The sequence below is a fragment of the Myotis lucifugus genome, unplaced genomic scaffold, assembly GCF_000147115.1.
Source record: "Myotis lucifugus unplaced genomic scaffold, Myoluc2.0 scaffold_28, whole genome shotgun sequence".
Taxonomy (NCBI): domain Eukaryota; kingdom Metazoa; phylum Chordata; class Mammalia; order Chiroptera; family Vespertilionidae; genus Myotis; species Myotis lucifugus.
Window position 1 is genome coordinate 4,518,610 of NW_005871076.1, and position 18,216 is coordinate 4,536,825.

The following is an 18,216-nucleotide window of genomic DNA, read 5'->3' on the forward strand; positions in this document are numbered from 1 at the left end:
TTGACCAACCATCGGTGAATTTGGGTCAAATCTTTTCTCCTCTGCAATTGGTCATAGAGAATCTTCCTGTGAAGTGGTAGGTTTGAATTGGGAGAGACTTTGGTGCAATAGAAGTAGGTGAAATGAGAGTTCAGATCACTTGTTCATTAAATTCCTTCTGAACCTCCTTGGAGACAATTCTGAATTCATTATATCTGTTACATAAGGATTTCTCTAACCTTACATAACAGAAATTATGATGGCATGATAATTTGGTGTCCCAGAGTAGGCCACTCAGTCTCTACTAGGGCTCAGGAGCATGATAGGATCTGTTCATAAACACAGAGAAGTTATCTGTTTTGGAAGGCGTGGGTCTGCACTGTAAGATTTGCACTGTAATTCTCCTATTGTGGCTTGCCAGAAACTCCATACAGCATCCTCACCTGCTATGGGCATTGCAGGCAACATTAGATTGGCTGGATCATGTCAGATTGGCTAGTTTTGAAGCCTGAACCTTCTGCCTATCTTACTCTTACTCCAGGCCCTGCTCAAACCTGGCAGCATTTTGCATTCCAAATATGGTACATGCTGCTTTTAAAATCCAAAGAGGTCCCTAAAGACAGTGCCTCTTTCTTAGTGGCAAGAAATGCAAAAGATAATTTGTATTTAACCTCAGACCCCTGGAATCATCACTGATGTGGCAGACCCATGAACCTTCTTAGGTCTAATCTCTTACACTTTGACATGCATGTAGGCCATCCAAGGTCCTAGTCATATACTGTTCACTGGGTCCAATTTTCATGATGTTACCAATATTGTGGTCTAGCATTATGTTCTGCAGAATGTTCAGTGTTAAGGTCTTTATAGAATATGTTACAAAAGAAAGCCAAAATTTAACATAGCTCTGGAGCAAGATAGTGAATGTGTTGTTGCCTTGTTATGAGAAGATAAGCTTAAAACCTGAAATACCCATAACGTCTAGGGTGATGTTGGAGAAATGCTCTAATGGGGATGTCAGTGCCCAGAAGAGTGCCATAATAAAATGGAAGTGGTTTATACAGGTTCATGCTGCCTGGGGAGGTCTTTTTCCCCCTAAGACTTACTTTGGTACTGCATGGGGAGTTTCTGGCATCTATTGTCACATTGGCAGTGCCCTGTATAGAGCCCCCACTGACTGACAAAAAGCTACTTTGTTTGTGGGTGATAGTTCCAAGGATCCTGTTTGAAAGGCTGCCATTCAGATGGAAGGAGGTAAAAACAAATCAGCTTGGTGGGTTGAATTGCATGCTGTTTTCCTAGCAGTTTTGGAATAATTGAACAGTGGTAAAAGCCTTTATGTTTGGCTTTTTGCTGGCCATATGATCATACCGGAGGGCAATGGAAATCTGGCCTATTAGAGGGATGTCCAAATGAGGCACAGCCCTTTGGAAATTTAAGTGTGCATTAAAGTAGGACATGTCGGTGCCCATTAGAATAACTCCCTTGCAGGTTTGGAAGGTAATTGGAGTCAACAAGCAGATGTATTTCCATGTGCTCACTTGAGGTGGCCACCTGGGCCCATGAAATAAGTGGACAATGGGGGTCTGCATCAATGCAGAGATGGGCTGAATCTAGACATATTCCTTGTGCACCCTCTGAGGCACAAAATGCCAGTGAGAACTGTTCTGTCTGCCAACAAAAGAGACAGAGACTGCAGATGACCATTTGGAGTATTTCCTGGTCTGAAGTCCCTGAACACAGCTGGCAAGTCAGGCTGATGTTGGTATACCTGAAGGACTACAAATGGGTTCCAACAGAATAGACACTAATTCTGGACTGACCTTAGGTTACCTGGTGGTAGATGCAGATGCTCACAGTATAAGGAAAACCAGAACAGATGATAAAGCATTGGTTTGGATGGCTGACTGACAGTCCTAGAAACTTACTTTATGGCCCTCATATAATGTCCATAATGGGCAGACAGATATCCTCCTCAGCTAATAGTTCGATAGATAATTGGACTGGGCAATTAAAACATTGGTTGTCAAAAACAGTAGAAAATAAAAACACAAAGGGTTGGCTTACATACCTTCAAGAATGTGTGTCCACATTCAACATGAACATGAGTGGGGCTAAAAGAGTTTTCCCACTGGATAGATTTGTCTATGTTTCTGGTGGATTGGGGGAAGGGGTTTGGGAAAGATGCTAGTGTACTTTTTATCCACTGCCTCTCAACTTTTTTTCTCCCTCTGATTCAGTGGACATAGGACCAGGGCTGCAACTATAAGGGCTGAAAGCATGGATGATTCCTAAGCATAAACTGTACTGATGTTTTTAACTTTTTTGTTAGAATTGTTAAGGGCCTTACTGGGTAGGATGTGCCTCCACCCCATCTGACAAAATTGGGATTAAAAATACAGCATATTGCATGGTGTCAAAGGTAGTCCATTAGTTCTGTACTCGTGGAACAGGAGTGGACTGGGAGGCAGGCACTTGCTAGACTCGTATTGCTGCCTTCAGTCTAGACCAGCATAGGGTTGAACCTAATGTCCTTTCCAAAGTTGGAAACGTTTGGGATTAAATGGAGAGAATCAAAAATAATAGCTATGGGTAAAGGAATGAATGGGTTATGTAATAAGGGAAATCCAATATTATATTAACATCTCCAAAGAGGCTCAGACCAAGAGATGATACTCAAACTTTCTTGTTATCAACCCTCCAATCTTATTATTTTTTTTATTCCATGACATACGGGCCAAACCATTAGCTACTGCTCATGAATAAATGTTGTTATAGGATGAATTGTGTCCTCCCTGAAAAAGCTACATTGGCATCCTAACCCCAGTTCCTCAGAATGTAACCTTATTTGAAGAGAGGGTCTTACCAGAGGTAACAAAGTTAAGATGAGATCATTTGGATGGACCCTAATCCAATGTGGCTTATATCCTTATGGAAAGGGGAAATTTAGACACAGAGACAGACACACATAAGGGAAGACTATGTGAAGAGACACAGGGAGAACATAGCCACCTACAAGCCAAGGAAAGAGGCCTGGAACAGATTCTCCCAATCTCCACCAGGAACCAACCCTGTTAGCACCTTGATATCAGATGTCTAGCCTTCAGAACTGTGACAAGATAACTTTCTATTATTTGAGCCACCCAGTTATGGTGCTTTGTCATGGCATCCCTATAAAATGAATACAAATGCAAATCCATACCTTTGGCCATCTTTCTTTCCAGGAAAAGTGAACAGTCAGATGTACCACTTGAAGTTCTTTCTTATCGGGAAGAGTTCCCCTCCAAGTCAGTCCTGTAGGATGTGATATTCTAGCAGTCTCCTTATGGCTTGTGCCAGACTTCTGTGTGGAAATATTTCTAAATTAGGCCCAAATTTTCCCTCTTTATCAGAACCGCACGTTATCAGTAATCTAATCACAGGGAACTCCCAACGAGACCACAGATTGAAAGAGAGGAGGTAATTTAGGAGCAGTGAGTACATTGTCAGTGTAAACCATCCACTCAGGAAATATACTTATGCTCTTCAGACTTGCACATGTATGATCATATATTACTACTTCTACTTGAAGATGGAGTGTTACTATTCATTAAACCTGTTTTAGGGTTTGATGGGTTCGGTAACATCTAGTAAATTAAAGGCACCTCATATCACATGTTTGTTTAGTGTCCCACAGTCAGGGGTTCAGTCTCTACCATAGTCCAATGGCAAACGAGAAGCTACGTTACCAAGTTGGGATCTCTAGGAAGCAGACTCTGAGATAGAGTGTAAGGTGTTTGCTAGTGAGTTCTTTGGGATTAGTACCTACGAAATGGAGGCAATGTAGGAAGGATTCAGCAGTAGCACTCAACAATGCAATGGGGACAAAGTTTCTCATTTGTTAAGTTGTTTAGGATATAACATTATATAATTTAGAAAAACAGTTGCTAGAAGTATTATTGGAACTGCGTGTTAACTATAGAAATTAGACCTTTCACATATGTGGGGGAGAGGGCATCAGAGGATTGGAGAAAGTCTCTAGTCATTTTATCCTAAAACAGCAGTATGAATGGGCAGGTTTGAGTTTGAAATTCAAACAGCTATGCATGTCTAGCCACCAAGGTGGGACCATAAAGAGTGAGCTCATGAAGATGTTTGTGGAAGCTGCCATTTCTGAGGGGAAGTGAAATGCTTGGTGATTGTCTCAGGGCTAATGTTTGGAATTTATAAACAGCTCTGGATCTTTTTGTCAATCTGCTACCTCCATATATTGTGAGAGTACGGATTCTTAATTTCTGCATTCCAAATCTCATGCAGGTTCCTCTTTTGTCCAATTCTATTTTATAACCTTAAAGTAAAGATAATTCTGGAAAATGTAGGTCTAAGCTTCATGTAACACAGGGCAACACATTCATCAGTATCTTTAGCTTTCATCCTCATGGCTGCAAGATCTCTTTTTTCAGCTTGCAGTATTGTGTTCAAATTGAAGAAGGAGCAAAGTACAAAAGGATACATTACCTTCTGATGAAAACATTCTTTTTTGATAACTTTGCACATTTTTATTTATGTCAATTTCTTTTTAAAAATACATTTGTTATTGATTTTAGATTTTAGAGAGAGAGGAAGTGAGAGGGAGAGATAGAAACATCAATGGGAGAAACATCAACATCAATTGGCTGCCTCCAGCATGCTCCCCACTGGGGATTGAGCCCACAACCTGGGCATGTGCCTTGACCAGGAATCAAACAGCAAACTCTTGGCGCATGTGTCAACACTCAACCACTGAGCCACACTGGCTGGGCATATATAAACTTCTTATTCACCAAGACAATTAGTTGTAGACTATACTAGCTACAAAAATACAGAAGATACATCTCCCAACAGTAAAGATCAATAACCTGAAAATTTCTAAGCTCTTTTTAGTAAGGAAGAAAGGCAGAATAGCTATCAAGTAGGCAAATCCCAGGTTCTGCCACAGTATGCCAGAAAGAAAATTCCAACAAGTACCAAAGTCAATGACTACACACATTGTATGTACTGGAAATTAATTAGAAAAAATAACAAAACTAAGTTAAATACACTTACTTGCATATTAAAAATATACTTTACTTCAGTCCAAGGAAACTTCACAATGGAAATGAGACAATATATATAAGTGAACCACAATGAAAATATCACATATCAAAAATTGTGTGCTATAGGTGAAAGGGTACTCAGAGCAATAGTTATCACTGCAGAGGTTTATATTAGAAAATGGAAATTATAAATTATGAGCGAGGGATCACTTCAAAGGTAAGACACTGATAAAGCAATTCCATATTTACAGCATTTTAAAGATTTCTTCTCCAGCATAAATTTCTTCATGTATGATAAAGGAAGAGATGCACCTGAAGGCATCGCCACGTTGATTACATTCATTAAGTTTCTCTCCAATATGAGTTTTCACATTTCTTTGAAGTATAAGAAGAAAACAAAAAAGAAATTCCACATTTTTTACATTTCTGTCTCTCAGTATGAGTTCTCATTTTCTGACTAAGGTTTTCCCACATTCTTGAGATTTATGTGGTTTCTTTTCAGTATGTGTTCTCACATGTGCACTCAAGTGTTAGGAATTATACTTTCATTTTTCTTTTTTTAATACTCTGGAGTATATTTTTATTGATTTCAGAGAGGAAAGGAGAGGGAATGAGAGAGAGAGAAACATCAATGATGAGAGTGAATCATTAATCGGCTGCCTCCTGCATGTCCCCTAATGGGGATCGAGCCCACAACACGGGCATGTGCCTTTGATCGGAATTGAACCTGGAGCCCTTTAGTCTGCAGACCGACACTCTATCCGCTGAGCCAAACCAGCTAGGGCTTTCCCACATTTCTTACACTTACATGGTTTCTCTCCAATGTGAATTTTCACATGGCTTTGAAAAAAAACTAAATATGAGTTAAGATTTTCCTACACTCCAAATATTAATGAAATTTCTTTCTAGTGTGAGTTATCATATGTTTCCTAAGGGATGGTGAATAACTGAAGACATTTCATATATTCACAGTGTTTCTCTCCAATGTGCATTATCACATATACAGTGAAACCTGAAAAATAAAAGAAATATTTATCACAATGTTTTACAATTATAGAACCTCTCTCAAGTGTTTGTACACATGTAGTTATTAAAGAAGAAGGAGAAATGTAGACTTTCCCATACTCCTTACATGCATAGAGCTCCTTTCTGGTATGTTTTTTCACTTGTAGAGTAAGCTTTGAGAAATAAATGAAGGTTTTCCCACATTCCTTCTATAAGGCTGCTCTTCTATGTGAGTTCTTAGATGTACAATAAGAGATGTAAAAGAAATAAAGGCTTTCTCACATTATTTTACATCTGTGGGGTATGTTTTCAACATTAGTTCTCACATGTGCCCTAAATAATGAGGGCCAATTGATTCTCATACACTTTTTTTATCCATAGAATTTCCCTCCAGTGAGAATTTTTGCATTTTCTGAGGGATGAAAGCAAATGGAAGGCTTCTGCATATTTTTCACATTATATTAATATAAGTATTCTCTCTCCCATGAGTTCTTACATGTAAAGCAATAGATGAAGAATGCATAAAGAATGAAGATACTACATTTTGTATATCCATAATATTTTTCTCCAAAGTGAATTATTACATGAGTCCTAAGATACAAAGAACAGCTGAAGGGTTCTCTACATTCCTTACATTGATATGGTTTGTGTCCATTGTCTTGTCCCATATGTGTCTTAATAAATTAATAATTAATGAAGGCTTTCTTGCATCCAATGAATTTATAGACGTTCTCTTCAGTATGAGTTCTCTAGTGCACAATTAAATTTGGAATCTGGCTGAAGGCTTTTCCATACTGCTTACCCTCATTATCTCTCTCTCATATGGAATATCTTATAGACAGTAGATATTAAAGTCTTTCTGAAATATATTCCAATTTGATTATAGTCACCACCATATGACTTCTCCACCATGTGATTTCTTAAATTTCTCCTGTGTCTTACACTAATTTTTTGTACCATGGCAAAAAGGATGAGGATTACATAATAGGTAATTGTAGTATGGGTTTTTTTTACATTGCAGGTGAAGTAGCATAATACTAATTTAAGGTATATTGTGATAAGTAAAGGCTATATATTCTTATCCTTAGAGGGAATACCCCCCAAAAGGTTATAAGTAAAAGTCCCTTTAGGAAATAAAATGAAATACCAAAAAATACACAAATAAGTCAAAAGAAAAAAGAAAATGTGAAACAAAGGAATGAATAAAAATGCAATAGACAGCCGAAGCCGGTTTGGCTCAGTGGATAGAGCGTCGGCCTGTGGACTGAGGGGTCCCAGGTTTGATTCCGGTTGGGGGCATGTACCTGGGTTGCGGGCACATCCCCAGTAGGGGATGTGCAGGAGGCAGCTGATCGATGTTTCTCTCTCATCAATGTTTCTGGCTCTCTGTCTCTCTCTCATTCGCTCTCTGTGGAGAATCAATAAAATATATTAAAAAAATGCAATAGACACAATTATATAATTATATTAAATATACATGAATTCTCCAATTAAAAGGCAGAAATTATAAGGCTGGATTTAAAAAAAATCAACATTCAACTCTATATAGCTTACAAAAGATGCACTTAAAATATAAAGAGAAGATAAAAAAATGATATGTCATAAACTCTAAGTGTAAGAAATATGGGCTGAATATTAATATCTGTTTGAAAGAATTATTAGAGACCAAAAGGGGTGTTTCATAATAATTAGTGTCAATTCATCAAGAAGATAAACTAATCCTATCTATGTGCATGTCAAATAACAGAACTTCAAAATACATGAGGTTTTAAAAAATGCTAGAAATGAAAGGAGAAGTACAGAAAATCACAATCAGAGTTGAAAAATTTAACATTTTTCTTTTAGTAGTTGATAAAACATGTAGGAAAATGGCAAGCATAAAAAGGATTTAAACAACGTTATCAAGCAACTCAGTTTGAAATTTATAGAATATTACACACATTTATTTCAATTACACAAGGAAACTCACCAAGGTAACCCGTATGTTAGATAACAACACATCAGAACTCAATAATTGCAAAGGACTTAAATCATATGGACTATGTTCTCAGACCAAAACAATTATTTTATATGTTAAAAATGATATCCCTGGATATTTGGAAGTTAAATAACATACTTCTAGTTAACCAATGGGTTAAAGAAGAAGTCAACAGAAAAATTACAGATAAACTCAAACTGAATGGTAATAAAACCACAATACCAAAATTCATGAAATGCAGCTTAAGTAATCCATAGGGGGAAAAGTGTATAGCTTTAATTTATATTTTCATATATTTAATCTATATTAGAAAAGAACGGCCCAGAGTCAATGATCTAAACTTTCAGAGAAGCTGCAAAAAGAAGAGAAAACTAAAACCAAACTTGGTATAAGTAAAGAAATAAAAATATAAGAGTGGAAATAAAGGAAACAGAACAGAAGTCAATAGGAAAATAACAAAGACAAGGGTTGGTTTTTAAAAAAGATTAATAAGATTGATATACTCATGGCAATATTTGATAAAGACAAAAGGAGCGAACATATTTGACCAATATCTGGAATGAAAGAGGGACATAATATAAATATATAGAAAAGATGATAAAGGAATATTATCAATAACTTTAGGCCAATAACTTTAACACCATAGATAAAATGTGCAAATAACTTAAAAAACACAAGCCACCAGCTACATAAGAGAAAATTGGAATTGTAGCATACCTTAGTCATTAAGTTTACAATTCAAAATCTTCCTACAAAAAAGTGTTAGTCATAGGTGGCTTCTGTGATAAATTCTATCATGTAGATAAAGAAGAAATATCTTATACAAACTCTTTCATCAAAGAGAAAAAGGAGGAAACAATTGCCAACTCATTTTATGAAACCTGTATAAACCTGAAACTAAAACCTGACAATGGCATAATATGAAAAATTATATATCATTCACAAACACACATGCAAAAATTCTTAACAATGTAGTAGCAAATCAAGTTTACCTAATATATAATATTTTTCACACTGATGCATGCCACCTGGAAGAAAAATACATAAACAATTTGCCTGGCCAATCACAATCATGCAGGTGCTCTTCCATTTCCAGTCTGCAGGACTCCAGTTCATCAGATCTGCTTGGATATCTTTGTATTCTTCCACTGTTGCTGCTGTTATCCCATATTCACAATGGAGAGGAACTTGATTCATATTTTACTCTCAGATTCCAGTTGTAACCACCATCACTAGTGCTGTGATGCTCATTTGAATTTGAAAGTTGGAAACAACCAACAGGACCAGGACTAGAGCAAGACAAATGCCTCAGAAGAAAAATTAATGGGTCACTCAGAAACTTGGTAGTAAAGACAGACCCTAGTCTAAAAAATCAAACTTAATGAAAAAATCCATTATGAACAGAATTTCAATGTTTGATTAAAGACATGATCTGATCCTACACAAGTTGGCCTCACCCTAATTCCTGCCATGTCACATCCTGATGTCAACTTTATTGTTTCCTGATCTCATTGGGAGATAAAAGGCCGTATATGTTACACTTCTCTCTTCTGGGCTGCTCCTTCAAGGTCAAGAGGGCTACCAAACTTCTAGTTCAAATAATGCTGCATTGTTACATTTACAAGAAGAAAAATCCTGTAGTTTGCAAAAATGATCTCTTCTAGAATATGTTACTAATGCATATTTTATTACATACATTTATGCATTAAAGGAACATGTTTACAATATGGAAAGAAATGGAAAAGTAATGTTACTCTATTATATATATCTGCAGATGCAGTGCATCTCCACCATCTACTAAAGCTACTCCCCTAGACACACACATGCTCAAATGCACACATGTACACAAACACACACATAGACAAACACTCTGGGTGCAGCTGTGAAGTTCAAAAATTGTTTGAGGTATTACCATTCATGTGTAGTGATAGATTCCTATTGATGTTTCATGATTACGCTGATAAACTTCAAGTAATCTCTTTTCAAGGTATTCAGATCAATCCCTGAAGAACAAATATTAATCCTTCGGAGATATCTTTCATTCTACACTTTACCAATAAAGTATTTGTAAAGACAGGAAAGGAGTAGTAGATACTGACACATTGTGGTCTCTGGGCCTGTTTCAAAACATGCACCTATTTATTATGAAAAGGCAGTTAGGAAATTCTGATCCTCCCACAAGGCATGTTCTACCAAAACACATAGATTGCTGATATGCATATGATAATTTTCAAGACTCATATTAGTCCATTTATTTTACTAAGTAAAAATGTTTTGGCCCTGCTATTTTCCTGTCTGAGAAAGAAACCATTGTTCTGGATTGCTGTATAAACATTGTAGTCATGTTGTAAGGATACCACTAATTCAGGTTTAAGCACATAATTGGCATTTATCAGCTTGCCTTCTTGTCCTATTCTCCCTAAAACTTAATGGTTTGGGTTGCTACCATCCAGGAATATTTCTTTGAAAGTTCAATTATCTGTGTATGTTTGTATTAGCCAAATTGCATGAAGATATGAACTCAGCCACAGTAGCTCAGAGTACTGTCCTTGGATAACACTTAAAGGAAAACAAAACTGCTTTTCTGACAAGCATCTCAAACATCTTAAATAGACAACCTGAGACATAGTCAGACAACTGTGTAAATCAACCTGACTCATGAGGAAGAGAGATGTGCCAATTTGGAATGCATCTCTCTGTATTCAACAGAAATCCCAATTACAGTTGCTTAATCACATAGGGTTTTATTCATATGCAGGCTGTGAGAAGGTAGTGCTGAGTTGTTGCAGCAGTTTAACAATGCTATGAAAATTCGGGGGCTTTCTATCTTATTATACTTATATGCTAAAGGTTTAGTATATAAACCTTTGTTTTATGGCACTTATCTTATGGTTGCAAGTTGATTGCTTCAACTCAAGGCTTCCTCCTCAATACCCATGCTGGTTAAGAAAAAAGAAAATGAGCCCTAGCTGGTTTGGCTCAGTGGATAAAGCGTTGGCCTGCAGACTAAAGGGACCCAGGTTCGATTCTGGTCAAGGGCATGTACCTTAGTTGGTACCTTGGTTGCAGGCTCCTCCCCGGCCTGGGCCCTGGTCAGAGCTCATGCAGGGGGCAACCAGTCTGTTTTTCTCACATCGATGTTTCTCTCTGTCTTTCCCTCTCTCTTCCACTATCCCTAAAAAAAAATCAATGGAAAAATATCCTCAGGTGAGGATTAATTAAAAAAAAATAGAAAGAAAGAAAAGGAAATGGGTAAAGACCCAAGGAACATGCCACCTGAGACTAGCCTTTTCAAAAATATTTCCTCCCTTAAGACCAATCCCTCAATGATACTTTTAAATTGACAGCAATAACTGAGTTATATGATACACCTACCTGCAAGGGATTATGGGAACATGAATATTTTGACCCAGAAAGGAAAGAAAAAACGGTCTTGGAAATGGATTTTCTAGTAGACACATGTATTCATTTACTATTGCTGCTGTAACAAATTACCACAAACTTAGTGCTTAAAAACATAAATATATTATCTTACAGTTCTAGAGCTCAACAGTTAAACTGGGCTAAAGTTAAGTTAGGGCTGCATTCCTTTCTGAAGGCTCTAAGTAAAAATACTTTCCTTACCTTTTCTAGCTTCTGCACTCTCCCACTTGTGGCTCCCTTCCATCTTCAAAGTCAGTAATGGCTGGTTCAGTCTTTTGCACATAATATCACTCTGATACCGACTCTCTTTCTGCTTCCTACTTCCATTTCTTATTAAGGGCTCTTGTGATTACACTGGAACCACCTGGATAATTTAGGACAATCTCCCAATTTAAAGGCCAGCTGATTATCACAACCTTAATCTCATTGGCAATTGATTCCCCTTTGCCACACAGCCTCCTTGATTTTCTCTCCAGAACATGCTTTCCTGATAATGAATCTCCTAATTATAACATTTTTTACCATTTGAATAGGCTGCAAATCATTAAATTCTGGTTTCTTTTTGCTTAACAGACCTTCCTTCAATCTATCTCATTCCTCTCACATTTTACTAAAAGCCGCAAGAAGAAAACAGGCTGCAGCTTCCACCCTAGCCTGGAAATCTTCTCAGCTAAATATCAAGTTCATTGTTTACCAGTCCTTCTCTCCACATTTCCACTGCAGGACACACGATTCAGCTAAGTTTTCTGCCAGTACATAACAAGGATTTCCTTCCCTCCAGTTTCCAATAACATTTTTCTCATTTCCTTTCCTCTGGTTCCCAATATCATTTTCCTAATCCAAATTTCTACCAATAGTCTCTTTACCATGATTTAGGTATTCTGGAAGGCAATATATGTTTTCTCCACCATGCTCCTCACTTTCTTCTGTGTCTTTGCTATCGGAGTGATTATCCATGTTTCAACTAACACTCTGTCCAAAACAATCTAAGCTTTAAAAAATCATGCTCTTTAAAATTCTTCCAGCCTCAGCCTAATGCCCAATTCCAAAGCGACTTCTACATTATTAGTTATTTGTTACAGCAGCACTTCACTTCCAACTCTGTATCAGTCAGGGTTCAACCAGAAAAACAGAACCAGCAGGAGATATAAAGAGATGTATTGCAAGGAAGTGATTGATTCAATTGTGGGAGCTGGCTAGGCAAATCAAAAATCAGAGGGGCTGGCTAGGCAAGTCAAAAATCCAAAAGGGCAGGCTGCAACTCTGGACACCAGCGGAGGCTGCTGCCCAAAGTCATAATTTCTTCTTCATCTCAGGGAACACTCAGCTCTGCTTGAAGGCCTTTCAGCTGATTGAGTCAGGCCCACCCAGACCATTTAGGATATTCTCCCGATTACAAGGTTAGTTGATTAGCAACCTTAATCCCATCTGAACTGTAAGCCCCCTTTGCAATATAACATAACATAGTCACAGGTTCCAGGGAATAGGATGCAGATGTCTTAAGGAGGGCATTATTCTGCCTACCACACTGTCCCATAGTATCTGCAAAGTTAAGAGGCTCCTGAAAATAGAACTGATTATTTCTTCAAACCATTCATCACCTTCATTAACATATCCTTTAAAAAGTTTTCTTTAATATTAATTCTACAATTAATTCTACAATTTATTTTTCCAAATTCCTCTAGGCCCAGTATTTGGAGCTCACTTGAGAATTCCTTGCAATAGCAAGAGACAATTTCGAGCAATGTATTACTTGGTCCTAGCGTCTATTGATCTTCAGAGTTTATAGGAACAAGTTAAACACAGCCAATCTGGGTATCCAGTAAAACTGTGCAGGACTCTTATCAGGATCATAACTTCAGTTAAATATAAGAAAAAAAAACCCATGATTTTTCTCAACATTAGATGAGAAAGATATATTTTCATGCGGTAACATGTATTTTAGAAAGTCTAATAATTACAATTGTGATTTTGATATAAACAGCATGAAATTATACATGTTGCCTATTAATAAAAACAAAAAATACAGAGTTTGAAAGAAACTGGATATAGGTGAACACAAATTGATTCTACCCAAAATGGGTTATAAAAAACTCATAGCTGTGTAAATAATAAAAACTAAATAAAACCTCTGACAATTTAAAAATGAAGTAGGTAGAAAGGAATCAAATCCTTATGTAGTGTCATGAATACTTTTAAATTTAAAATTACATTTATTTTAAGAGGTTAACTTTCATATTAACCTTAAGAAATCAGTACTAAAATTTTTAGTCAGAAATACGAAATTTCCTGGTATTTTTTAACTAATAATATAGTAATTGAAAAAATAATTACAGGACAACAAAACAAAGAATAACTGCTAAGGAAGATAGTACAGAAAAAGAAAAACAAGTAGAACTACAGGCTATTACTGCATTAAAAAAATGAAGGAAAGATAAAGGAGACAACAACTAATGGTGCAAGTGGAAAGTTTCAGATACCTAAACTATCATGGAATGTTGGATTTCCCTCTGCCTTCCTCCCAATGTCCTGGCCTAGAATATTGGGGAAGACAGGCTTCAAGAATTTGAACTCATTACTCCCAGAGTCTCCCGTCAGACACACCTCATACTGGTAGCTCTGGGACAGGGTTCCTGTGCCGCTGACGTCCACCAGGTGGCCCGGAAAGTGGCCCTCAGGCACCGAACAGCCACCCACCCAGGCGGCCCTGCTCCGCCTGCACAGCCGCACCGCGATGAACGCCAGCACCGAGAACAGGAACAGCGACGACACCGACGCCAACGCGATGACCAGGTACACGGTCAGCGGGTCGGCCTGCGCCTGGTCGGCCGCCGCTTCGGGCAGCGGCAGGTAGGGCTGCGAGAAGCCATCCACCAGCAGCACGTGCAGCGTGACGCTGGCAGACAGCGCGGGCTCGCCATTGTCCTTGACCAGCACCACCAGCCTGTGCTTGGCCGCGTCGCGCTCGCTCAGCAGCCGCGCCGTGCGCACCTCGCCATTGTGCGCCCACACGCCGAACAGCCCGGGCTCCGTGGCCTTGAGCAGCTGGAATGACAGCCAGGCGTTCTGGCCCGAGTCTGCGTCCACCGCCACCACCTTGCTCACCAGGTAGCCCGGCTCGGCCGCCCTGGGCACCAGCTCGGTGCAGGGCGCAGAGCCGTTCTGCAGCGGGTACAGCACGAAGGGCGCGTTGTCGTTGGCGTCCAGCACCTGCACGCGCACCAGCGCCTGGCTGCTCAGCGCGGGGGACCCGCGGTCCGTGGCGCCCACGCGGAACTCGAACGCCTGCAGGGCCTCGAAGTCCAGCGCCCTCAGGGCGAACAGGTGGCCGTTGTCCGCGTTGATGGACACCAGCGAGGCCAGGGGCAGCTGCGGGTCGTGGGGCGGCAGCAGCGAGTAGGTGAGCTGGGCGTTGGCGCCCGCGTCTCTGTCTGTGGCGCTGACGCTGCCGATGTGCAGGGCGGGGCTGTTGTTCTCGCGGAGGAACAGGGTGTAGGAGGTTTGGGTGAAGGCGGGGGCGTTGTCGTTGACGTCGGAGACCAGCAGGGTGATGTTGTGCTGGGTTTTCAGCCTGGGGGTCCCCAAGTCGGAAACTGTAATAGTGACATTATACTGGGCTCTGGTCTCCCTGTCCAGGGCCCCATTCGTTACCAGGGTGTAGAAATTCTCTTCAGTTGGTTTCAGGAGGAAGGGGAGATCATCCTGGATGGAGCAAGTCATCCTTCCGTTGTCCCCCGAGTCTCGGTCTCGAATCTGAAACAGGGCCACTTCTGTCTCGGGGTAATTTTCGGGAATGGGGCTGGTAAGTGATGAAATAGTTAGTTCTGGGGAGTTGTCGTTAACATCCACCACCTCAATGGCGACTGAACATTTTCCTGAAAGTCCCCCGCCATCAGAGGCATCTATATCCAGCTCATATGAGGATATTGTCTCAAAATCTAGTTTTTTGATTAGCCGAACTTCTCCTGAAAGGCTGTTTACTTCAAAAGTTTTGCTTATCTCCTGAGAACTATAAGAAAGAGCGTATGATATCTCTCCGTTTGTCCCAGTGTCTAAATCTCTAGCAGAAACCTTGACAACTAGGGAACCTACAGGGCTGTTCTCAGGGACCTGCACGTGGTAGAGTCTCTGTGCAAACTCAGGGGCATTGTCATTGACATCCAAGACCAAGATGTGCACCTGGGTGGTGCCAGACAGGGGAGGAGAGCCGCCATCCAGGGCTGTGAGGGTTAATCTGAGCTGGGCCTGCTCCTCACGATCCAGCTCCTTGTCCAGCACCAGCTCGGGGTATTTCCTGCCATCTCCTAGGTCGCGGGTGGAAACATGGAAATGGGAGCTGGGACTGATGCTGTAGTTTTGGATGTTGTTGTTGCCCACGTCCAAATCCTGGGCTTTTTTCAGAGGAAACACGGTCCCAGGAGGGCTAGTCTCTGGGATTCTCAGCGTCATTTCTCTTTCAGAAAACTCAGGAGAATGATCATTTATGTCTCTCACCAGTAGCTCAGCTCGAAATACTCCCAATGGTTTTTTCAGTAACACTTGGAAATGCATCACACATGGCTCAGTGGAGCCACACATCTCCTCCCGGTCCAGTTTCTCATTTAATATCAAGTCACCGGTCTGCAGATCAAGCTGCAATCGGGGTTCCTTATCTTCAGTGACCACCCGGGCTCCTCGCGCAGCTAGCTCTCCCGCTCCCAGCCCCAGGTCCTTGGCCAAGTTGGCCACAAAGGAGCCGCTCTCTGTTTCCTCCATCACGGAATAGCGACGGGATTCCCATCCTGCCACAGCCACTCCCACCAAAAGAAAGAGAACCAGGACTTGCCTTTGTTTAGGAAAGCGCTCCTCTCCGACCTCCATCTTTATTTCACAAACACCTTTCCAGGAACCGAGCCCAGCTCTACCTTAGGGAGCAATGGGACTGCGATAGGATGGATCTCTCAGTTGGTAGTCTGTCCGGAAATGTTGCTGAGTAGCATTCTCTGAACACTCTCTGGTCCTCAGCTCCGTTACAGGCTTTTCTCCTCCTCTAGCGATCTGAGGTTGAATTAGTTGAATTTCCTGGGCTCTTTTTTTTTCTTTTTCTTTTTCTTCGCCTTAGCCTGCAGCGCCACCATGCGTTGTCTTCGAAAAAATTTGCTACAATTGCATTCTCTATTTGTATGTACCTATAGTAATCTAGTAATCCCAATCATTTATCTATCTAGTAATACCAGTTATCTATTGGGAGTTTTGGAAATGTTTTTTGGGATATGATGTAATCAGAAAACCATGCAATTAAAATTATTTATTCATTCAAAGATCTATTATTGATATAATATACTAGGTTCTGAGCTACATTAGTAAACAACCCAGACATGGTTTTTATCTTCCAGAACCTGTAGTTTTTGGGGGATGTTCTGGAGAACTGAGAGGTGAAAGAAGACTTATTAGTGATCAGTCATCTTGTAAAAATAAGAGTCAAGCTATATGATTCCTTAAAATTCTCTCAGCAAAAATGAATGAATTCCTCTAGATTTTCTTTCAGATTCTAGACAGCCTATATGCCATAATTGTGGTTCTTATTGGTTAATCACATCACAGAAAAAAGCTACTAGTTCATTGCAGTTTACATATTCTTTATACTTGAGGTCAGAGTTATGATATTTTAACCTTTAAACTACAGGAAAATGCACATGAGAACACTTCTTTAGCTCTGAGCATGCTTCATTGATCACCATCTGATAGAGCATGCTTACTTATTTCTTTTCTGTGTCATCCTAGAGTTCCAAAACTTTTTATTTTGATATTCTTCAACAGCTAGTCCCAGGCACATGGCAGATGCTCAATAAATATTTGTTGAATATATCAATGAAGAAATCACAATGTAAAAATTTTGACAGATGGATTCTCCTCCTAATGCAAAAGCCCATATTTTTTTTGCTGTAATCTTAATTCATTATATGAGAAACCATGCTCCCAAGTAGCTATGCTCTTTTGAATAGTAATTTAATATAATTCAGAATGATCTAAAATGTTTTCCATTAAATAGCAAAATACCCTTGCTCAACCCTAAACAAAAGGATACATTATAAAAAAGAAAGAACAAAACAACCAGGCTATAATGATTCTACAAATAGGGTATACATTTCTTTAAAACATATTTTACATTGTCAGTGTTAATTCACACTAATGCTATTATGACACTAATGCTATTAAATATTTCTTATATAGAATTTTCTAAGAATTTCTATATAAAGTGTACAATTTGGAAATATCCATCAATTCTCAAAAATATGCAGTCTAACAAAAGTTTGCGTGTGTCCCTTACAAATTACTAATATTCCACCATCTTTTGACTCAACTATTGTTAAATTTATATAATTACAATGTTTTTAAATCCTCACCTGAGAATATTTTTTCCATTGATTTTTTTAGGATAATGGAAGGGGGGAAGAGAAGAGAGAGAGAGAAACATCAATGTGAAAGAGACTCCTGGATTGGTTGCCTCCCACCTGCAACCCAGGTACCTGCCCTTGACCAGGTATCCAACCCTGATATCCTTTGGTTCAAAGGCCCATGCTCTACCACTGGTTGATTTTAGAGAGAAGCATCATTTTGTTGTTCCACTCATTTATGCATTCATTGGTTGATTCTTGTATGTGCCCCGAGGGGGGTTGAACCCACAACTTTGGTGTATCAGGATGACTCTCTAACCAACTGAGCAACCCAGCCAGGGAGACAACCACAACTTATGTTCCAGATTAATAGTAAGTTTTAATCCATATAAGAATATGTAAA

At 39.5% G+C, this 18,216-nt stretch overlaps 1 protein-coding gene across 1 annotated transcript; it reads right to left on the reverse strand.

Annotated features, from left to right (window-relative positions):
* Positions 1 to 13,873: 13,873 nt before the first annotated feature.
* Positions 13,874 to 16,664, reverse strand: LOC102441702 (protocadherin beta-15). The gene has a single exon (XM_006086615.3). The coding sequence runs from the start codon at positions 16,294 to 16,296 to the stop codon at positions 13,909 to 13,911; it is 2,388 nt and encodes a 795-aa protein (XP_006086677.1). The 5' UTR covers positions 16,297 to 16,664; the 3' UTR covers positions 13,874 to 13,908.
* Positions 16,665 to 18,216: the final 1,552 nt, after the last annotated feature.